This window comes from Nicotiana attenuata, chromosome 3, assembly GCF_001879085.1.
Source record: "Nicotiana attenuata strain UT chromosome 3, NIATTr2, whole genome shotgun sequence".
NCBI lineage: Eukaryota > Viridiplantae > Streptophyta > Magnoliopsida > Solanales > Solanaceae > Nicotiana > Nicotiana attenuata.
This window is the reverse complement of record NC_031991.1, coordinates 58,505,445-58,525,166: the sequence shown is the minus strand read 5'-3', so window position 1 is coordinate 58,525,166 and position 19,722 is coordinate 58,505,445. Positions and strand designations below refer to the sequence as shown.

The 19,722-nt window shown below is 32.9% G+C and overlaps 3 protein-coding genes across 7 annotated transcripts; 2 read left to right on the top strand and 1 right to left on the bottom strand.

Moving 5' to 3' along the window:
- LOC109223835 (probable GTP-binding protein OBGM, mitochondrial) lies at positions 227–11,422 on the top strand. Of its 5 annotated transcripts, none has more exons than XM_019388278.1 (7): positions 227–407; positions 2,221–2,471; positions 3,134–3,342; positions 3,446–3,554; positions 9,577–9,659; positions 9,793–9,855; positions 9,957–11,422. In XM_019388278.1, the coding sequence occupies exons 3-7, from the start codon at positions 3,217–3,219 to the stop codon at positions 11,190–11,192; spliced, it is 1,617 nt and encodes a 538-aa protein (XP_019243823.1). In that variant the 5' UTR covers positions 227–407; positions 2,221–2,471; positions 3,134–3,216; the 3' UTR covers positions 11,193–11,422. The 5 variants fall into 5 exon arrangements, with proteins under 5 accessions (XP_019243823.1, XP_019243826.1, XP_019243822.1 ...); XM_019388281.1 differs by having other exon boundaries at positions 2,120–2,471; positions 3,149–3,342; XM_019388277.1 differs by having other exon boundaries at positions 2,120–2,471.
- On the bottom strand, positions 5,667–6,473 carry LOC109223836. The gene is made up of 2 exons (XM_019388282.1): positions 6,090–6,473; positions 5,667–6,001 (listed from the first exon to the last, which is right to left on the bottom strand). The coding sequence occupies exons 1-2, from the start codon at positions 6,447–6,449 to the stop codon at positions 5,678–5,680; spliced, it is 684 nt and encodes a 227-aa protein (XP_019243827.1). The 5' UTR covers positions 6,450–6,473; the 3' UTR covers positions 5,667–5,677.
- LOC109223834 (metallothionein-like protein type 2) lies at positions 12,823–19,465 on the top strand. Its single transcript, XM_019388276.1, has 3 exons — positions 12,823–12,970; positions 13,219–13,290; positions 19,132–19,465. Exons 1-3 carry the CDS (start codon positions 12,909–12,911, stop codon positions 19,217–19,219), a joined length of 222 nt encoding a protein of 73 aa, XP_019243821.1. The 5' UTR covers positions 12,823–12,908; the 3' UTR covers positions 19,220–19,465.

Below are 19,722 nucleotides of genomic sequence, written 5' to 3'. Positions count from 1 at the left end.
CGAATAAAGTGAATCCTAAAGGAAAAAATCCGAACCATACCAAATTTAATTAGGTATGATATTGGTATATCATTTTAAGAAATCTAATACCGAAAATATCGAACCGAAATATTTAAATATCTTAGCGTACACGAATACCCTAGTAAGAGACGTCAAATTTCAAAAATAAACTCTCTTGTGCTTTATACTAGAATCTCACTTGTTTAAAGTAGAACTTCACCCTTTTCCCCTCTTTTTAAGCCCCTGATTTACTTTCCCTCACCACAACACACAACACACAACACACAAACTCACTTCACAAGTCAACAACCACGCAAGAAAAGGGACACAAAAACGCTGTTGCTGCGCAACCTGCCAGCGCCGAAAAAAATTTCTTTCTTCTCCAACCATCATTCTCATGAGATCAGGTATGTTTTTATCTAATTCTCTTCTCCTCTTCTCTTCCTCTCCCCTCAATTTCTCTATTGCTTGTAGTGCTTTTGTTTTCTTTTTCTATGGTTCTTTTATGTGGAGTTGAGAGCACAAACTGTGCAATTTTGTTGTTGGCTGATTGATATGCAAGTATGATTCTTTAAACTATAATTCCCATTAAATTGGGAGGGTAGTTCAATCACCTACTTTGTGCAAAGAGCTTGGTTAAAGTTCCGCCTGCAACCTGTTCGATGAATTGTCTGAGAGAGGATTTTATTTGCCGGTGAAGTCAGAGTAACCAAGCGCTATTAGGAGTTGATTAGGAGTAAGTTTGGAGTTTCTAGGTACGTTATGGGCTGCTTGGTCAGCTTTCTTGAGACACGACTGTGATAGGGGGTCTTTTGACGTTGAATTTCCGTTTTCAAAATTTGTTCTTATGAATTGTGTGAAAGGATTTTCTGCGTAAGAGGAAACTATTCGCTGGTGATAACCGAACTACTAGGAGATGTGAAAAAGTAAGTGTGGGGTACTTTCGATTGGTTTTAAAGCGTTTGTTTGTTTTTATTGTCCGGGCTATAGCTTAAACCTGTGAAAGTCCTAAATATGCTATTTTCTGTGGTTGAATTGTTCTACATTGACAGGAAATGATGTGTGGGAAAGGTTTAATTGGTGCTGACTTGTGTCTTGATCAACTGTTGTCGCGCTTCAATTTTCGAGTTACATTAGCTGTCAAATTGTGCCCTCTCTTACTATCTGTAGCTGGTGAATATTCTTAGTTGGAAAAGAAAATTACATCAACACATGAAAATGGAATAGAAGGTAGTGTGAATGTAGATGGTTGTGCAGGAGAAATTGGTTTATTTTGTGCGAGTCTCTGTTCTTGTGCGTCTTAAGAGTCGAATATTTTCTTCTTTTGGCTGATTTTTTTTTCTTTGGCTACAAGATTGTGGTTTGCACTGCTAAATGGAGGAATTGTTGCTTGCTTATTTTCGATAGTTGTGATGTAAAAACTTTGTCCAAAGAACCTGCAAAATCCGATTTTATAGTTTTAAAAGAGAATCCACTGTTAGAAATGTTATTTTTGGGAAGTTGGATTGAAAGAGGCTTGTGATGAATATTTTAACTTACTTAGATGATAATGTTTTATCTGAAATGGAAAGAAAGCTGAAAGTTTTTTGAAGCTGATTTCGAATGCCAATGGGACGGGTTGCCTGAAAGTCCTTGAAACTGTGACTACCTTTGGAGGCTACTTATATAGTAAATTTAACAGACATTATTGGTTGCTAATTTTCTGCTTATTCTTTAAAATAAAATACGGTTCCTTTCCCTATTGCATAAAAGTTATATCATAAATACAATTGATTAATAGACCTTGATGAATAGAAGCAACCAGTAGACCAATTATGCTTTGAGCTCATATAAGTTAGCTGCTGTAAATCAGATAGCGTTCTTCAACTACTGCAATTGGGAGAAGAATAAGAACTTGCAGAGTAGCAAGAAGACGAAAAGCAGCATTTGTGCGTAATTTATTCTCTAACCAAAAAAAAGGGTAGTCCTGTATACTAAACTCGCGCTCTGCGTAATTTATGTTCTGACCAAACTTTAAATATTAGATATGTTTTAAATAACAGCCCTAGAAGTGGCTACTTTAAATACTGAATAATATGTTTTAAATACCAGCTCTAAAAATGTCTATTGGTGCACTTAGCCCCAAAGTTTAGAGACCTGGTAGGGCTAAGATTTGACAGAAGCGAGGAGCATGTCTTTTGAACCGAAGCGAAGGAAAATTGACGGTGAACCTCCACGCAGGGCTATCATTCCACCACCTAAGAGAAAAGCAACAACCTCTAGCCATAAACCAGTAGTGGTGATTGCAGAACAAACAAGCAGCTTCACTAATCTCAGTCTACAACAGGCTAAGAATTCAGCACTAGCTCAAGCACAACAAGACGGCTGCACTGGCAATTTTAGGATCTTTGATTCTCCTTTTGGGAATTTTCTTGTACCTGTAGTTCCAACTCGTGCTGAACTGGGTGGATGATCCATGCTTTTAAGTGAAGGTAACTTTTTTTTATGTCCATTCTTTTGCCACTTTTAATTTGGTATTGTTAATACCTACTCCTTAGTTAAAACATCATTGTTTGGTACATGTTTGATGAAATTCTCGAAAGAAATGGGATCTTCTGTATAAAACTAAATAAATGCAAAATGAGTTTAATACATATTGTTGAATTGTGCATGTAATTGAATTGACTGCTTTAAAGTTAATAACTATGGCATAAATTTGTTCTACATAAATGGAAGACGTAACACTTAGCTCTAGAATTTTAGAAGATCTTTTCTATGCTCTGGCTTGAACAGTATACATTTTATGCAGTTTGTTGTCATATATTCATTAGGAACTGCTTATTTAGCGGCTCTCACGCCAAAGTATCAGGGTGTCTATCACTCATTTGCTAATTATATTTAGTTTCTTGAAAAAACTACAGAAACAGTTTATTCGATGAACACATTCATTTTTGCCAAATTTCATGTGTGGTTGCATCCCCCCCCCCCCCCCCCCCTTTTTTTTTTTCGGATGGAGATGGATTAGTTTATCTTTTTTGAATACCTAAGCTGAGCTGCCTTGAGTTTCTCTTTATCATCTTGATTGGAGGTTAAATGTATCACTTGCATAAATTTTTAGATATTTCTTGCATTTTGCTGTCGCTCATGCTAGCAGGTGATGAAATCACAGAACGAGAACTGGCCTTTTAATAGCGTGGAACCTCGGAAACTTGGACGATTGCAGAGTAAAACAGGGATATGTCATTAAGCCAGAAGGTCCTCTACTTAAAGACTTTGCAAAGATGCTTGCGGTCTCCATGGTTAACCCAAACTTATTCTTTCTCAGACATTGTTCACAAGAAAACAAAGCTTGCTCCTCTACAGGTTCTTGATGCTTCCACTTCTCTCCCTCTACAAGTACTGCTTTAGATATTCATACTCTTATATCCCAGTATCCATTTGTCCGTTTATACAAGTTTCCTTACAGGAAAGGAGAATGATAGATCGCTTTCGCATATGGGCCAAAGGAGGTGATGGTGGCAGCGGTTGTACCAGTATTCGTCGTAGTCGACATGATCGCCGTGGCACACCTGACGGTTTGTTCTCTAATCAGTTCATACCTCATGGGTGGTGGGGAGGCAATGTGACTGGTTGACTGCCATCTTCCATCTTTGCATCCTTTTCTTTCCCCTAATTGAAGTTTTATTTCCAATTTTATTATCATTCATCCAGTGTTGTAAATAGCGCTCGCTACGTCGCTAATAGCGAGTAACGACGCGAAGCGAGGCTCAGATGCTTTTTTGGTTCTGTTGCGATGCGTTTTGAAAAGGCGCCAACGAGGCGAAGTAGCGCTGGAGAGGCGACGAGGCGAGGTAGAGACAGAGGCGTCGCTTTTTTTTAAAAAAAAAAGAAAGAAAAAAGAAGAGACTTAAATAAAATTTAGGGTTTTCTTCGACTTACAGGTACTTCTTTCTTCTTCTTTTTTCTCTTTCTTTTTCCAGCAGTAAGCCTCTGTTTTTCCGGCGTCTTTTCCGGCAGTAAGCCTCTCTTCTTTCTTCTTTCTTTTCTCTTTCTTTTTTCCGGCAGCAAGCCACTGTTTTTCTGGCGTCTTTTCCGGCAGTTAACCTCTCTTCTTTCTTCTTTCTTTTCTTTTTCTTTTTCAGGTAGTAACTCTTCTTTATTCTTCTTCTTCTTCTTTCCGGCAACAACTGATTTCCAGTAGAAATATTCTTTCTTTCTTTTCTTTCACCTCTGTTTTCGCTTCTGATTTTTTTTTTCAAGTTCAGTAAACCATTACTTGCATATTAACTTCTCTATAATTACAATTACAATTAACTGTTATTTTCTCTCTTTAATTACAATTAATTTCTCTCTATAAACAATTTATTAAAATATTTGATTTCTATCTATTGAGTTTTTGAATTGATATATTTATTAATATGCTGCTGTTATTGAGTTTTTAGTTATTTATATATGCAAATTTAATATTTTATTTTTTGTATTAATTGGCGCTTCACATCAAAAAGGCGAGCGCTACGCTTCTCGCTTCTCGCCTCAGCGAAGCGGGCCCTCATCGCTTTTTGTCGCCTCACGCTATTCAAAACACTGCATTCATCTCTTGCATGCTCTTTTTCTCCTTCAATTTTTCTCTGTTAAAACATTGCTTGGCTGTGCATTTCTTCCCTTGGTTCTTCATAAGATACTTGGTTTAACTTTTATCTTTTACTTGACAAGTTTGAAATACACAAGACATACTCACCAACTGAATTAACAATTAAGATACTATCAACGAAATCAAGACACTCACTAACTTAATGGTAAATGATAAAAGTTAGACATCCAATACATCAGATATCTAACCTGAATTTAAGATATCAACTATTTACCAGTAAAGTTTGAACCAGTGTTTTAAAAGGCGGAGGCGTGAGGCGAGGCGTTTTACCCGGTATGGGGCGAGGCGAAAGCCCTGAGACACGGGGCGCAAGTCCCATGGATCTTCAATTTTATAATTTGATAATTCATAAAATAATCTTAAAAATATTTTTATATGTGAAAACTACATTAAAAGTATGTACATACAATAAAAAAGCATAGGAATATTATTATAATTGTTTTATAAGTGAACTAACAAACAAAAATATAAATACTAACTAAGCCACATCCTGACAATAAGGTTATAAGTGATGCCTAATAAACCAAACAATATAAGGACCAACTTAAATTATCATGGCTATAATCTGAATACCTCATGTGCAACAGTAACACATATAAATGCCAACTTTGCAGATACAAAGACCACTTAACACTGCCTTTACTATGCTATTAAACATTAAATAGTAATTTGGTCAGAGATACACAAGTATCATAATTAAGAGCTCAACCGGTACTCTATCTTGCAAAAAAAAGCTATACTATATCAATTCTGTTCCAACATATCAAGCACCTCCCTAAACTCCTAGCAAGACTTCATCACCATTTTGTAGTCAGAGATACAGTTGCTCTATCAATCGCTATCAAAAACGAGGGTTTCATCAATTTCCACATCTTCCGGTCCTTCATCATCCTCGGCTTCCACTGATTTTTTTTTGTAGATCAAAGGAGAAGCAAAAGGTAAAAGTGTTAGTATTTTGACATAACAGATGATAGCATACAACTTTATAAAAATAGTAGTAGAATACTATAACTTACCTGATGATTTCTGTTTTTTGTTAGAGGGACCCTATTCACTTGTATCTCTTAAACTCCCAACATCAATGAATGATTCATGTGTAAGATCATTCTCATATGGTGTAAGCGGCACCGTCCTAACAACATCAATATCAAATAAATTCTCTTCATCAAGCCAAGAAGGATCTTCTGGAAGCACAGGATCTTCCTTTTCAGTAATCCATTCATCATCAGAATCAACTTCATCTACTAGAATTGGATCAAACTTTTGCAATTTTCTTTTTATGCTCCTTTCTCTCAGTCTAGTATTGTACCTCACATAAACGAGAGCATTTAATCTATGATGCTCAAGTCTATTTCTCTTCCTGGTATGAATCTAGCAAAAATCAGAAAACTTACATTAACTTAAGCTATCATAAACAAAAGAACAATAAGAAAATTTAAGTAGAAGTATAAACGCTTACCGACTCGAAGGTACTCCAATTTCTTTCACAACCCGAGGAGCTGCAAGTGAGACTCAAGACACGAATTGCAAATTTAGTCAACTCTGGAGTTTGTCCGCCAAAGCGTATCCACCAATCCGTAGGAGATCTCACTTTCCTAGAATCCGCAGCTATCTGACATCCAAAATCCCATTTCAATTGGTCATATGAATCTAACTGAACATCCACTTTAAATCTCTCTTCATAATCCAACATTCTTTCCATACATTGGTACAAACTTTGTTTGACTTCAAAGTTAATAGAAAATGTTTCCTCAAATCGCAATGCGGATTCAAATAGTACCCCGCAACATGAAGTGGACGACAGAGTTGGCGAGTCCATCTATCATCAATTCTTTTCCAAATGGGAGCATATTTGTTTTCAGTATATCCACAATTCAAAGCTATTTTTTCTTTAGCCCTATGTATCAAATCATACAAATACCCCATGCATGGTTTTTCCTCTGAATCTACTTCCCTCAAAACACTCACTAAAGGGGCAACACTTTTCACACAATAAGCAATATATGGCCAAATTTTCTGATCAAACAGAACTATGGCTCTCGTTTTCACCCCCTCGTGTTTCTTAGCCCAAGCAGACTTATTCCAAGCTTCAGAAGAAAACATAGATCTAAGAGCTTGTTTTTGCTTTTGAATGCTTTGAAGTGTGAGATATGCTGTAGCAAAGCGAGTAACAGCAGGACGAAGAAGTTCATGATTATTTGTAAATGATCTCATTAAATCTAACACCCACGTATGTCCATAAATAAATCTCACCACTTCTTTTGCTTTTGTAAGTGTGTCTTGATGCATTTTCAATTTTCCTATGTCTTCTAATAACAGGTCAATGCAATGCGCTGCACATGGAGGCCAATAAATATGAGGCCTAGTTTCCATTATTCTTTTTCCAGCATTAACAAAATTAGAACCATTATCAGTTATTATCTGCACAACATTCTCTTCTCCAACTTCATCTATGATCTTATTTAAATGCAACGCAAGCATTTCACCACTTTTTATAGAGTCCGATGCATCAATAGATCTCAAAAAAAAAAGTACCCGCGGGACTATTAATTAGAAAGTTGATAAAACATCTACTTTTTCCATCTGTCCAACTATCAGACATAATTGAACAACCATATTGCTTCCAAGATTTCTTATGTTCATCTAACATCTTGTTAATATTTGTAACTTCATCTTTTAGTATCCAAGTTCTTAGCTCATGCATTGAAGGAGGTACAAAACCCGGACCATAATTTGCAACTCCTTCAAACATTGGCAAATAGTACGGATCATTTGCAACATTAAATGGTATACCACTTGAGAAGAAAAACCTACCAATTCGCTGACAAACTTCTTTTCTTTCCTCTTTTTTCCATTTGGAGTTCAAAGTAGCTTGTCTTGCTTGAGTACTAACAAAATCATCCAGCGGACCTCTAGCCTTTGGAGGCAAATTGCCCATAGTTGGAGAAGAACCTGATTCGCCATCCATGTTACCACTTCCAGTTGCAACAGCTCGCATTTCTTCCAAAGTAGCCTTTCTCGTGATTTTTACATTTTGAAGCTTTAGTAATGTTTTCTTGCATTCTTCGGCTACTTCATCCGGTACCTTCGGACAAGGCTTTATCCCTTTGTGGGTGCCTGCTAAATGTTGCTTCAATCTTTTAATTGTGCCGCTAATTTGTTGAGTACAGAACTTGCATCAAAAGTATTTCTCATCCGGGGTCATGATTGAATATTTCCATGCAACATCTGTTTTCCTTGCATTTTTAGAACCCTCTTCATCCATTGTAACGTTTTAGCTTACCTACAAGAAAAGTGAGATAAGAACGTGTAAATTATTAGAAGAAAATAAAAAATATAGAAGAAAATCTACATACAACAGAACATTATTGAACTTCAAGTTGGTACAAAAAGCTGAAGCAAACATGACAATGCCCACAAATCATGGCAAATAACTTTGAATAGGCTTAAGTGTACTGTTGGATTAAGAATTTCAAACAAGCAAATAAAGTAAAGTTTTTACAGTAAAGCACCGTTGGATTAAGAATTTCAAACAAGCAAATAAAGTACTGTTGGATTAAAATACAAATTACAAAAAGAATATTAAATCTCAAAACCAGTAAAAAGTTTTTGCTGTAGGAGGCTAGGAGCACATACAATTGGAAGAACCACAAATGAATCTATGAAATACCGATTATACAATTACAATAGAACAAGAAAATCAGATTCAAGGATGGATAATCTCTACTTAAACTATTTGGAAAGGAAGTGTAGATGGGCATAAAGCAGAAAGAAACAAAAAAAATCAAAAAACTAATAAGAAAGATTAAGTTATACCTTTGGAGTTGTGGACTTAATGTGAAACAGAGAAGTCAACACCGTAGGGTTTTCTTTATTTGCTTCTGGTAAGTCTTGTGCGGGTAAAAGTGAAAGGGTTGAAAAAAATATTGGGAATTGTATAAATTGTTCCTAATTTGGCTAAGTTCCATAAGGCGTAAGTCCCAGAAGAAAGCGTGCATTTCGCCTAGGCGTGCGCCCCAGTGTATAGTGCGTACGCCCTAAAGATCTACGCCTTTCTCTAACGCCCTGGTGCGTTTTCAGTGTGCCCCCGCCCCGGGACTCGCCCTGTACTCGCCCCAATAACGCCTTTGAAAACACTGGTTTGAACCAAAAACCAACCATTCCTGCGGCTTTAGTCCCAAGACTAATTACTTCATCCGTTGGTCGGATGCCTGAAGTACTTTTTTGTAGCAAAAATTCAATAAACAAAGAAAACCAATTATTTGTATAGTTAGAATTCTTCACATCCCCAAATATAGAAAGAAAAATAAAAGTGAAACTCTTACACCATAATTGAAAAAGTAGCAACTTTTATGAGGCCGGGGATTGAGAAAACTGAAGGATGGGTTTATAATGAGCTGCAAATTGCAGCTTTGAGTCTTAGTGGAGAATCTTATGATTCGGGGTAATTTGGTATGCAACTGAAACCCCTATAAAATTCTAGTCATTCAGGGAAGTGGAAATTGCAACTTTCTGTGTCATCGTTTGAAGCGCACACTTCTTTCGAGCACATGATCGAGTCGCTTGTTCATAATTTCACTTCACTTCTGCCATCCTCCATCTCTGTGTGTTCCCCTTGGACTTTACTCCTGAAACAATTACCCTCACGTCACATAGCTTCATTGATGTAAGCAATGACTTATAATAACACTGGCTTAAAGATTGGCTTTTCAATGTTGACCTCCTAGTTAAGTTGCTCCACCTTTTTTTCCAGTAAATTTCCCAAAAGGTTTATTTGTGCATTATCTTCCAAGTCTGTCCTTTGTTGGTTCTTATTTTCTTTTAATTTTCTTCATACAACACCTTTTGTAAGTAACTCATTTAAGATATGCAGACAAGCTTGATTTGTTATAGTGACCAGTTGTAGGATTTTCTCTCTTCTTACCTCATTTTTGTACTGGATGCAGGTGGGAATGGTGGAAGGGGTGGTGACGTGATATTAGAATGTTCCCCTGCAGTCTGGGATTTGAGTAGTCTGCAGCATCACATTGTGTGTTTTCTTCCCTACTGCACGATGTCTGTCGCATGCTTAACTTCTTTATTAATTGGATTGTCCCTGTCATTTGATTGATATATGTGGCATTTTGCATCCTAGTTACCTAATGGTTTGTGACATGTTTCAGAATGCAAAGAGAGGCGGAAATGGGTCTTCCAAAAATATGATAGGAAGCAGAGGAGCTGACAAGGTTAACTTTTGTCTCTCTCTTCATCTTCAGTCTTTGGCATATGTATACCGTTTTCGTTTTTTAATCAAACCTAAACTAAGGACGGCTTGCTTGTGTGGTAGGTGATCCAAGTTCCTGTAGGTACTGTTATTCACCTAGTAGAGGGTGAACTTCCATCTGCAGTTGAGAAGAGTTCAAGTTCTGAGTTGGACCCTTGGGAGCTTCCAGGTACAGTTGATATTGATTCGTCGGAGTTTTCTACACAATCAGTTTCGGCTTACCAAACAAGTTCAAAGGTTGAGAAGAGAGCCAAATCAAGTGGACGTCGAGCTTCTGGTGGTGAAGAATCCACTACAGCAAAGAGAAGAAATCGTGCTTTGCCAATCAATTCTCGCACGAAACATTCACTTTCTAGAGGCAAATTCGAAAGTGATGATGATGATTTGAGCAATTGGGAGGAAGAAAGCTGTGGACAAATGGAAGACCAAGATGGTGATGATGCTATGGGAACAGAATGTGAAGATGAGTTGGAAGAAACTGAACATATAGAATATGATGTGGCAGAGTTAACAGAACAAGGCCAACGAATAGTTGTTGCTCGTGGAGGGGAGGGTGGCTTAGGAAATCTGTCTAAGGGGAAAGCATCAAAGATGATGCAAAAGGGAGCCAGTTCTGATGATGAAATATCTGATGATTATGATCATGCATCACTAAGTGCTGGCTTGCCTGGCTCTGAGGCGGTCCTTGTGCTAGAACTAAAGAGCATTGCTGACATAGGTCTTATTGGGATGCCAAACGCCGGCAAAAGTACCCTCCTTGGAGCATTATCAAAGGCTAAACCTACTGTAGGTGATTATGCTTTCACAACGTTGAGGCCTAACTTAGGCAACTTAAATTATTACGATTTTTCTTTAACTGTAGCTGACATCCCAGGACTCATAAGAGGAGCCCATGAAAATCGTGGGCTTGGGCATGCTTTCCTTCGGCACATAGAACGAACAAAAGTTCTAGCCTACGTGGTAGACTTGGCTGCAGCATTGGGTGATAACAAGGGAATACCACCATGGGAGCAGCTAAATGACTTGGTTTTGGAACTCGAGTACTATCGAGAGGGTTTGACAGATCGACCATCCTTAGTGGTGGCTAACAAAATCGACGAAGATGGGGCTGAAGAGGTCTATAAAGAGCTAAAACACAGGGTGTCTGGTGTGCCCATTTTCCCAGTTAGTGCAGTCCTAGAGGAAGGAGTACCAGAACTGAAAGATGGTCTAAGGATGCTTATCAGCGGTGAACAATCAAACAGACTACAACTAGATGGTATAGTTCTTCATCAGGATTCTGCTTTTGTGAGCATCTAATCTATATTATTAGGAGATATCTGCTTCAGTATACTTTCCCTTGAAAATGTAATACCTTTTTTTTACCACAATACCATGGCAATTTTCTAAGGAGGAGGTAATTTTCTTTTTGACTTTGGAATTATGTTGCGTACTTCTTGATTAACACGTTATGAATAAACAATTATTAGATTCATTTTCAGATTTCTCAAGGGAATTGAATCTATCGAAAGACAGTTTCTTATATGTAAGCAATGGAGTCATACTTAAGTAACGTTTAAATTATATAATTGAAACTATCGAAAGGTGGTTTCTTATGGTAAGCAATAACACTTCATAACGTTTAAATTATATGTAAATAACTTAGTATTGTATATGATTAATGTTATAGTCCATGATGTCATGTAGACGATCAGATTAGCAAATTGTAGCTGTAGTAGTAAAAGAAGAATCTTTAATCTTTTTATCGTGTAAGAAATAGTGATATGCTGCTTCTTTCGTAAAAGATATGTATTCTCCAAAAGCAAAAGGGAATATGATTTGATGCATACTATTTTGTGTTGAAGCTCTTGCAAATATTTTTGTTAATGGATCGAAGGGAGAAATGGTTGAATCTTTGTTGATTGTGGCAGTAAGGTCACTTTGTTAGATTTATAAGTATTTGATAACTCGTCTAATTAATAACTCGTGTAGGTTTCTGTAATTGTTAAAATCTTGAAACTCTTTGTTAAGTTTCTACTACTATCAAATGAGATGATATTGGATTTGGAGAATATAACAAAGACGCTTTCCCTCTGGTTTGTTTTTGCGTAAATTTCAAGACTCTAAAAGGTATACTTTGGAATGATTGAGACGGAAAATTGATATGTTCTTCTCGATGCCTTTGAGCAATTATTCAATCGAACAAAATAATTGGTCTATCCTATTTAAACACAAATAGCATCAGATAAAATATGTTAGAAAGTCACTTTGGACAAGTCTCCTAAACAAAGATACCAATTGGATAATGTTTTTAATATGCAAAGTCTACAAATTTTCACCTTAAAAATATATCCCGAATTCTTTTGTTTCCATTCATTAATGAAATTTTACTATCTTTTCTGTTTCAAGAATTGTTAGAAAGAGGAATCTTAAAGTAGTTGTCTGGAAAATATCATTTTTAGTTAAAATAACTAAAATGCTCTTCAACATCAACACTAGCGGTATTTAACGAACATAAAAGAACATATAACGGTACCTAACTGAACCCCAAACATTACTATGTTTCAAATGTTGAAAGTCATATTTATTCCTAAACGTAGCTAAAAGACTAATTAATAGTTATTGCAAGCAGCCAAACGAATTAAGGGATACACGTTTACTTTTGTATTCTTTATATAATTTAATCTCAAGGACCCACCTTAGAAATGTCAACTATTGTAGGATGATCAATTCTCATTTCCTTAATTAAGAATGAAAAATTAAATAAATGAAAATTTCATTCTCACAAGCTCTCAATTGTCGTCTATCTTCATCGCCTTTCTCAAGAGATATTTCAGACATTATTAAATACTATTTTACAAATTCTACCATGATTTTGTCAACTTGTCACGCAAATAATTACCAATTTTGTCCTCCTTTCCCCCCTATAAAAACCCCCATCCTATGATTCACCTATCCACACAACTTGCTTTAGTGATTAAACTTTATTTTACAACAAATTAAAGGTCTATTATCTCCCAACAACATAAGAAAACAATGTCTGGCTGCGGATCAAACTGTGGATGTGGATCTAGCTGCAACTGCGGCAGTGGCGGAGGGTAAGTGTTTTGAATATTAATTTTAATACTAAAGTTAATATGCAAATACTGATTTTCTTATCACTATCTGAACTTTAATATTTGAAATACCGATGATTCGTCTCACACATATAATACTTAGTTAAAGTTGAAAAAATCCATATTTGAAGTTGAAGTTGAAAAGAAGTTATTACAGTATACGAAATTATAAAAAAAAAAAAAAAAAAAAAAGATTGTAACTAGTGTTTTTTTATTTTATGATATTGTAGATGTGGGATGTACCCAGACTTGGAGAAATCCACTACCTTTACCATCATTCAGGGTGTTGCTCCCATGAAGAGGTACGTCGTCTTCCAATTTTTCTTTACTTTTCCCTCTGCTTTTTGGTTTAGATATATTAGTAGTTTGCGGTTAAAATAAGAGAGAAAAAGTAATTCAAATTTAAAATTAGGAGGTATTAACTTATAATTTAACATGTTTTCTAGATTGATTGATTTATTCTCTAAGTTATTGGTTTCATTTATGATAGACGGATATTTTCATCTCTTTTAAGTTATCTGCTAGATTGTAGAATGATAACTTCATATGTGAATACCTAACTTTAGTTTATATATATATACTAGCAGGGGTGTTCATGGTTCGGTTTGGGTCGGTTTTTCCCTAAAAAGAAATCAAACCAAGTGAGTCGGTTTTTCAAATATTGGAACCAAACCAAACCAATTAAGTCGGTTTTTTATCGATTCGGTTTTTATCAGTTTTTGTCGGTTTTTCGATTTTTTCGGTTATTTATCGATTTTTTTCTTAAATATGAGATATACACTACCAAATACATATTCCGACGACTATATTTTCAACGTAACACTATCAAANATTGATGATAATTGAAGTAACTAGTGATGAATAATTTAAGTACTCAATTAAAAATTTATTATTTTTATCATGAAATAAATTCTTGTACTTAGCAAAAGAAAACTACCAATCAAACTAGAATGTAAAGGCAAAGAATTAGATTAATATAATAGCAAAGAACTATACTAAAAATACAAACGACTAATATGTACGATAAAAATTTAGAAACTTTATATAAAAATACATATATATAGGTGTAATAATAAATTTAAATAGCTACTTTTATAGTCGGTTTGGTTCGGTTTTTTGGTTTATTTTTTTATTAAAACCAAAACCAAACCAAACCTAAAAAGTATCGGTTTTTCGGATTTTTATGAACACCCCTATATACTAGTCTCTATGTTCGTGCGATGCACGAATATCTTGAGTCAAATATTATAAAACGCGTACTAAAAGTAGTGGAATAATAAACTTTCAATTGAGTAAATATTCTAAAACTGCTTGTTACTGAATATGTATTAAGTTTAATAGTAAATTCCTTAAAACCGAAAAAAGAAGAATATAACCTATAATCCAAACCAACTGAGGAATAAAGTTCTGACACGAATAAAATAGAACTAAATATATTGGGTATCAAAATGTAACAAATTTTATGTTTGCCGGAAACATCTAATTGCTTTAAATTATTACCACCTCTATATGTAAATTAATTTACTTCAAAGTAGAATAGAAGGGTCATATAATACAATTACGGACTCTCTTTTCCTAGTTATCTTTAACTTACCATTGTTCCTAATAATATCGGTTTAAAAGTATTCCTATTCGGGGTAGGAGTAAGGTCTGCGTACACACTACCCTCCCCAGACCTTACTAGTAGGATTTCACTGGGTCGTTGTTGTTGAAACTCAAGAACCGATAACATTTCAAATAGCTGAATAGTTGAACTTGAACACTTGTTCTAGTAAGAGAAGGATTCAGAATCCAATACAAAGTTTAAAAATATTCTATTGTTTGTGAGTAGTGACTTTAACGTCCTTTAATTAGTGATTCCAAGACAATAGTACATAGAAATTTAAGGGCATAAAAGTCAGTTAATATTTCGGGGATATTTTTGTCGTTCAACATTTAGCGTGAAACATTCCTGCTTTTATAATATATATATATCTATCTATATCTATATTATTATAAAAGCATGAATACAATGTTGGTTTACAAAAATAACCTTATAATGTTAAGTATAATAACTCATAATAAAAGGACATAACCGAAATTCTAGATATTAGCTTTATAATCCTATTAGATTTAGGACAGAACACTACACGCTAATATTTAGGACTTTAAAATTAACTAAATTTGGATTATTAAATCTTTCCTTATTGAACTAGGTAAGATTCATAAATAAAAATATTAAATTTAACCTTGTATTGGAAGAATATACAGAGTTTGGTCTAACGTATGGAAAGGCTTGGAAAAAATTTGGAGTTAAAAAATTTGAAAGATTATAAACTCAAGAGTTCACTTTGACTCAATGTTTTAAAAATGAATAATAGTATATATATTTTACCTTCTTTATTTATATTAGAAATTGAAGGACTTTTTTTTTTTTACTTTGAACAAAATATAGTTCATTCGTAAAAGTTGTTGCATTTTATGTCGATTTTAATTAAAATTAGTCTTAAAATTATTTTATTTTATTTGTTGTTTGATCTCCATGATTTTTTCTATCCTTAATTATTTAAATAGAATCAACATTTAACATTTACAGAAAATTTTATTTACTTTTCATCTCATAAATCAAACATGTTGTTTAATGTAAAGTTTACTTGAGTTTTCAAAATTGAATAGTTATTGATGGGGTACATACACAATGCACATACCAATATTAATCTATCCTTATTTCTATTTTCATGTATTTTGAAATATAGTAAGTAAATAAAAAATTTACAAATTATATCGTGACTCCAAGCTAATGTCATGTCCTAATGATAAGTAACCTAACTTGTCGGTTTACAAAAATAACCTTATAGTATTAAGTATATTAACTCATAATAAAAGGACATAACCGGTATTCTAGATATTAGCCTTATAATCCTATTAGTTTTAGGACATAATACTACACGTTAGGAATCCTATTAGTATAATAATTACTTTCGGGCCGTCACATTTATACAAAATTGAACAAGTAAATATCTATAGCCATGTAATCCTATTACTTTTAGGATATACTTCTTAAAAATTTATATTACTATTTTAATTTGAAAATTATTATAATGTCCTATTACTAATTTAATTTGAGAATGTATATATTGCCCAAATCCGTTTAGAAAAAAGAGAGCCCATATTATTATAAAAGCATAAATACAATATTAATATACCAAAGTAGTCCTAAAATATTAAACGGAAGAACTCATTGGAAAAGGACATAACTGCAATAACTTATTTTTTGGACTACAATACCTTCTATGCTAATTTTTAATATTTAATATTTTAAAATTAATAAAATTTGGTCTATTAAATACTTACTAAGAATATGTATGAAGGTTTAATAAAATGAATTTCATCAGAATCCTCCGTATTGGCAATACATTATCACTCCATAATGTCCAATACAAAAAAATAATTTATTGGGCCGCATAAAGAGTTGAAATTGAGGGGAAAAAAGACCCCCAATATATTTTTATATTATATTTGAACTATTTTTTTACTCAAATAATATATTTTTTAAATCAATTTTTCGTGTAATATTAAAAAATACCCAATCATTAAACAACAAGTATGAAATTTTTTAAGAATATAAATGTGTGAGAAAGAGAAAAAAATGGTTCGTAAGAGTCAATACCACTAATGATTCTATAGACCTAAAGATCTAAAAGTAAAATGTCATATTATTATTTAACTATTTGAAAATAAAATTTATGGTGGATAAAATTATAATTAAGATTAAATATTCAAAATAAGAGATGAACTAATATTAAGATCTGAATCAGCATAGAATAATTTTATTTTATTTTAAAACACTAAAATTTTTTAATTTCATTGCGTTGAAATTGAGGGGAAAAAAGAGTTGAAATTGAGAGGGAAAAAAACCCTACGATAATATATTTTTTATATAATATTTAAACTATTTTTCTACTTAAATATTTTTTTAATTAATTTTTCGTGTAATATTAAAAAGTACCCAATTATTAAACAACAAGTAAGGAATTTTTTATGAATATAAATGTGTGAGAAAGAGAAAAAAAATGGTTTGTAAGAGTCAATACCACTAATGATTCTACAGATATAAAGACCTAAAAGTGACATGTCATATCAATATTTTACTCTTTGAAAATAAAATTTATGGTGGATAAAATTATAATTAAGATTAAATATTCAAAATAAGAGATGAACTAATATTAAGATCTGAATCAGCATAGAATAATTTTATTTTATTTTAAAACACTAAAATCTTTTAATTTCATTGCGTTGAAATTGAGGGGAAAAAAGAGTTGAAATTGAGAGGGGAAAAAACCTCACGATAATATATTTTTTTATATAATATTTGAACTATTTTTCTACTTAAATATTTTTTTAATTAATTTTTCGTGTAATATTAAAAAGTACCCAATTATTAAACAACAAGTAAGGAATTTTTTATGAATATAAATGTGTGAGAAAGAGAAAAAAATGGTTTGTAAGAGTCAATACCACTAATGATTCTACAGATATAAAGACCTAAAAGTGACATGTCATATCAATATTTTACTCTTTGAAAATAAAATTTATGGTGGATAAAATTATAATTAAGATTAGATATTCAAAATAAGAGAAGAACTAATATTAAGATATGAATCAGCATAGAATAAATTATTTTATTTTAAAACCAAATAATTAAATTTTTTAATTTTATTTAGCAAGAGAATCCAATTCAATTATTTTTAAATTCATCATATGAGTAACATTCTTATTCAAGTTAAAAAAATTTACGGTGCATAAATTTATTCCATAAAAGAGTGTTAGAACACAAAGTAAAAATATTAATATATTATTAAGAATTAAAATGCTATACAAGTGTCTGAAGAAGCACAATCAAAATTGTTGTTGGTACACCACTTGCTATTATTGCTAACAGTGTCATGCCTCTTGATATGATATTTGCAAGTAATGCATGACATAGAAATATTATTTCGATTCCGCCGGAGGCATCTAGAAAGAATAATTCCGTCATAGCAGAGTCGACTCTTTATAATATTAATTTTGATTGCAAAAATTTTATAATAAAACAAAAAGTTTTTCTGTTTTTGAGTCAGCAGAAAATGATACCAATAATTACTACCAAGAAGAATACTTAAATACTTCAATACCAAATGGCCTTCTACCATACATGTTTGTTGTCAAGTTTATTATTTCTTACATATGTTAGTGTCACCGTACATATAATATACTAAGTTAAAATTGATCTTGCATTGTATATATGTTGATTTTGAAGAAAAAATTGTCTGTCATGCTACTGAAAAACTTAGATACTCCAAATAGCTTATATAATAGCACACACATAGTATATAAATTTTTTGACAATAACGTCATACATGCAAAAAATTATGATACTGGTCAATGTGCTTCTAAGTATAATCTTATCCCTGAATTCAACTTTCATCTTTCGAAACTAAGGAATATCCTTTTAAATTTGCATGAAAATAATTTTAGTATGTTTATGTTTTGCAAATATAATAAATAAAATACAAGGAAAAACATCTTAAATATTGGATTATATTTACCGCAATACGTTTTCTTACATGAATAACTGTATGTTTTAAGAGGCATATCAAGATCGACAACAAAAGTTATGGTTAAGGCAGAGTAACGAAAGCATTATGAGGAAACATACACACAAAAATATTGTCCACAAAGAAGTATTGGTTAAGATACCATCACATTAAATACTTTTAAACTATAATACATAATTATCTAACTAACATGACAAAATTGATCATTTGTATAAGTTTTGATGATGTCCTTTTATTTTAAATTCATGTATTATGCTAATGTAATAATATTTTTCGCATTTAGATAATTGTGTATTAATATACATAAAATATCTCTAATTAATTAAATTTTATTGTTCCTTCATATAAAATATTTAAATCATCACGTGTCATTATTAACGTGCAACGCACATTGATATATACTAGTGTGTATATATATATATATATATAGTGAATTTTGTGACACAAATATGTATTATTTGAGCAAAAGTTATTAGGTTAAGCTGAATCTACCTCCGTCCTTGCCGTTCAGTGTATAAATTTAAACTCAAATTAGAATACTAAAAATTATTACTTGAAATGTTGCAGCTTTGTGGAATTCGGAGAGAAAGCAGCAGAAGGAGGAAATGGCTGCAAGTGTGGATCAAACTGCACCTGTGACCCTTGCAACTGTTAAGATATTCTCACTACAAAAACTGCATTATGTCTCTGTATTAAGTGTGATTGTAATTATAACAATAAAACTACAACCATGGAACAGATCATGATCAGTTCTTAGGTTTGTGTGTTACTCATGTGACGTGGCTTTTCTGTTTGTTAAATTATCTATCTCATACTTTTTCTGGAGTGTGAATTGGGCTGTATATCAATATACTACATAAGTTTGTTTGTTCAGTAATTGCTTGTGAAGTCACTTACTGTATTTCTTTCGCACCTTATATATTTTCCATCTGTTCATTAAATTTTTATACTTCATCGTAGTATATATTAAAGCCAAGTACTATATTGGACTCGAAAATTAACTGCATAAATGAATTTTGCTTTAGTCTCACTGCTATACCGGCTATTTTTTTGTCAACCAAAGAAGCATATATTATAGATTACGTAATATTACAAGGAGCAAAAGTGCGTTGTTGGTTCAGTGTTACAAAAATAGGGTTGATCACTGATGCCAATTTG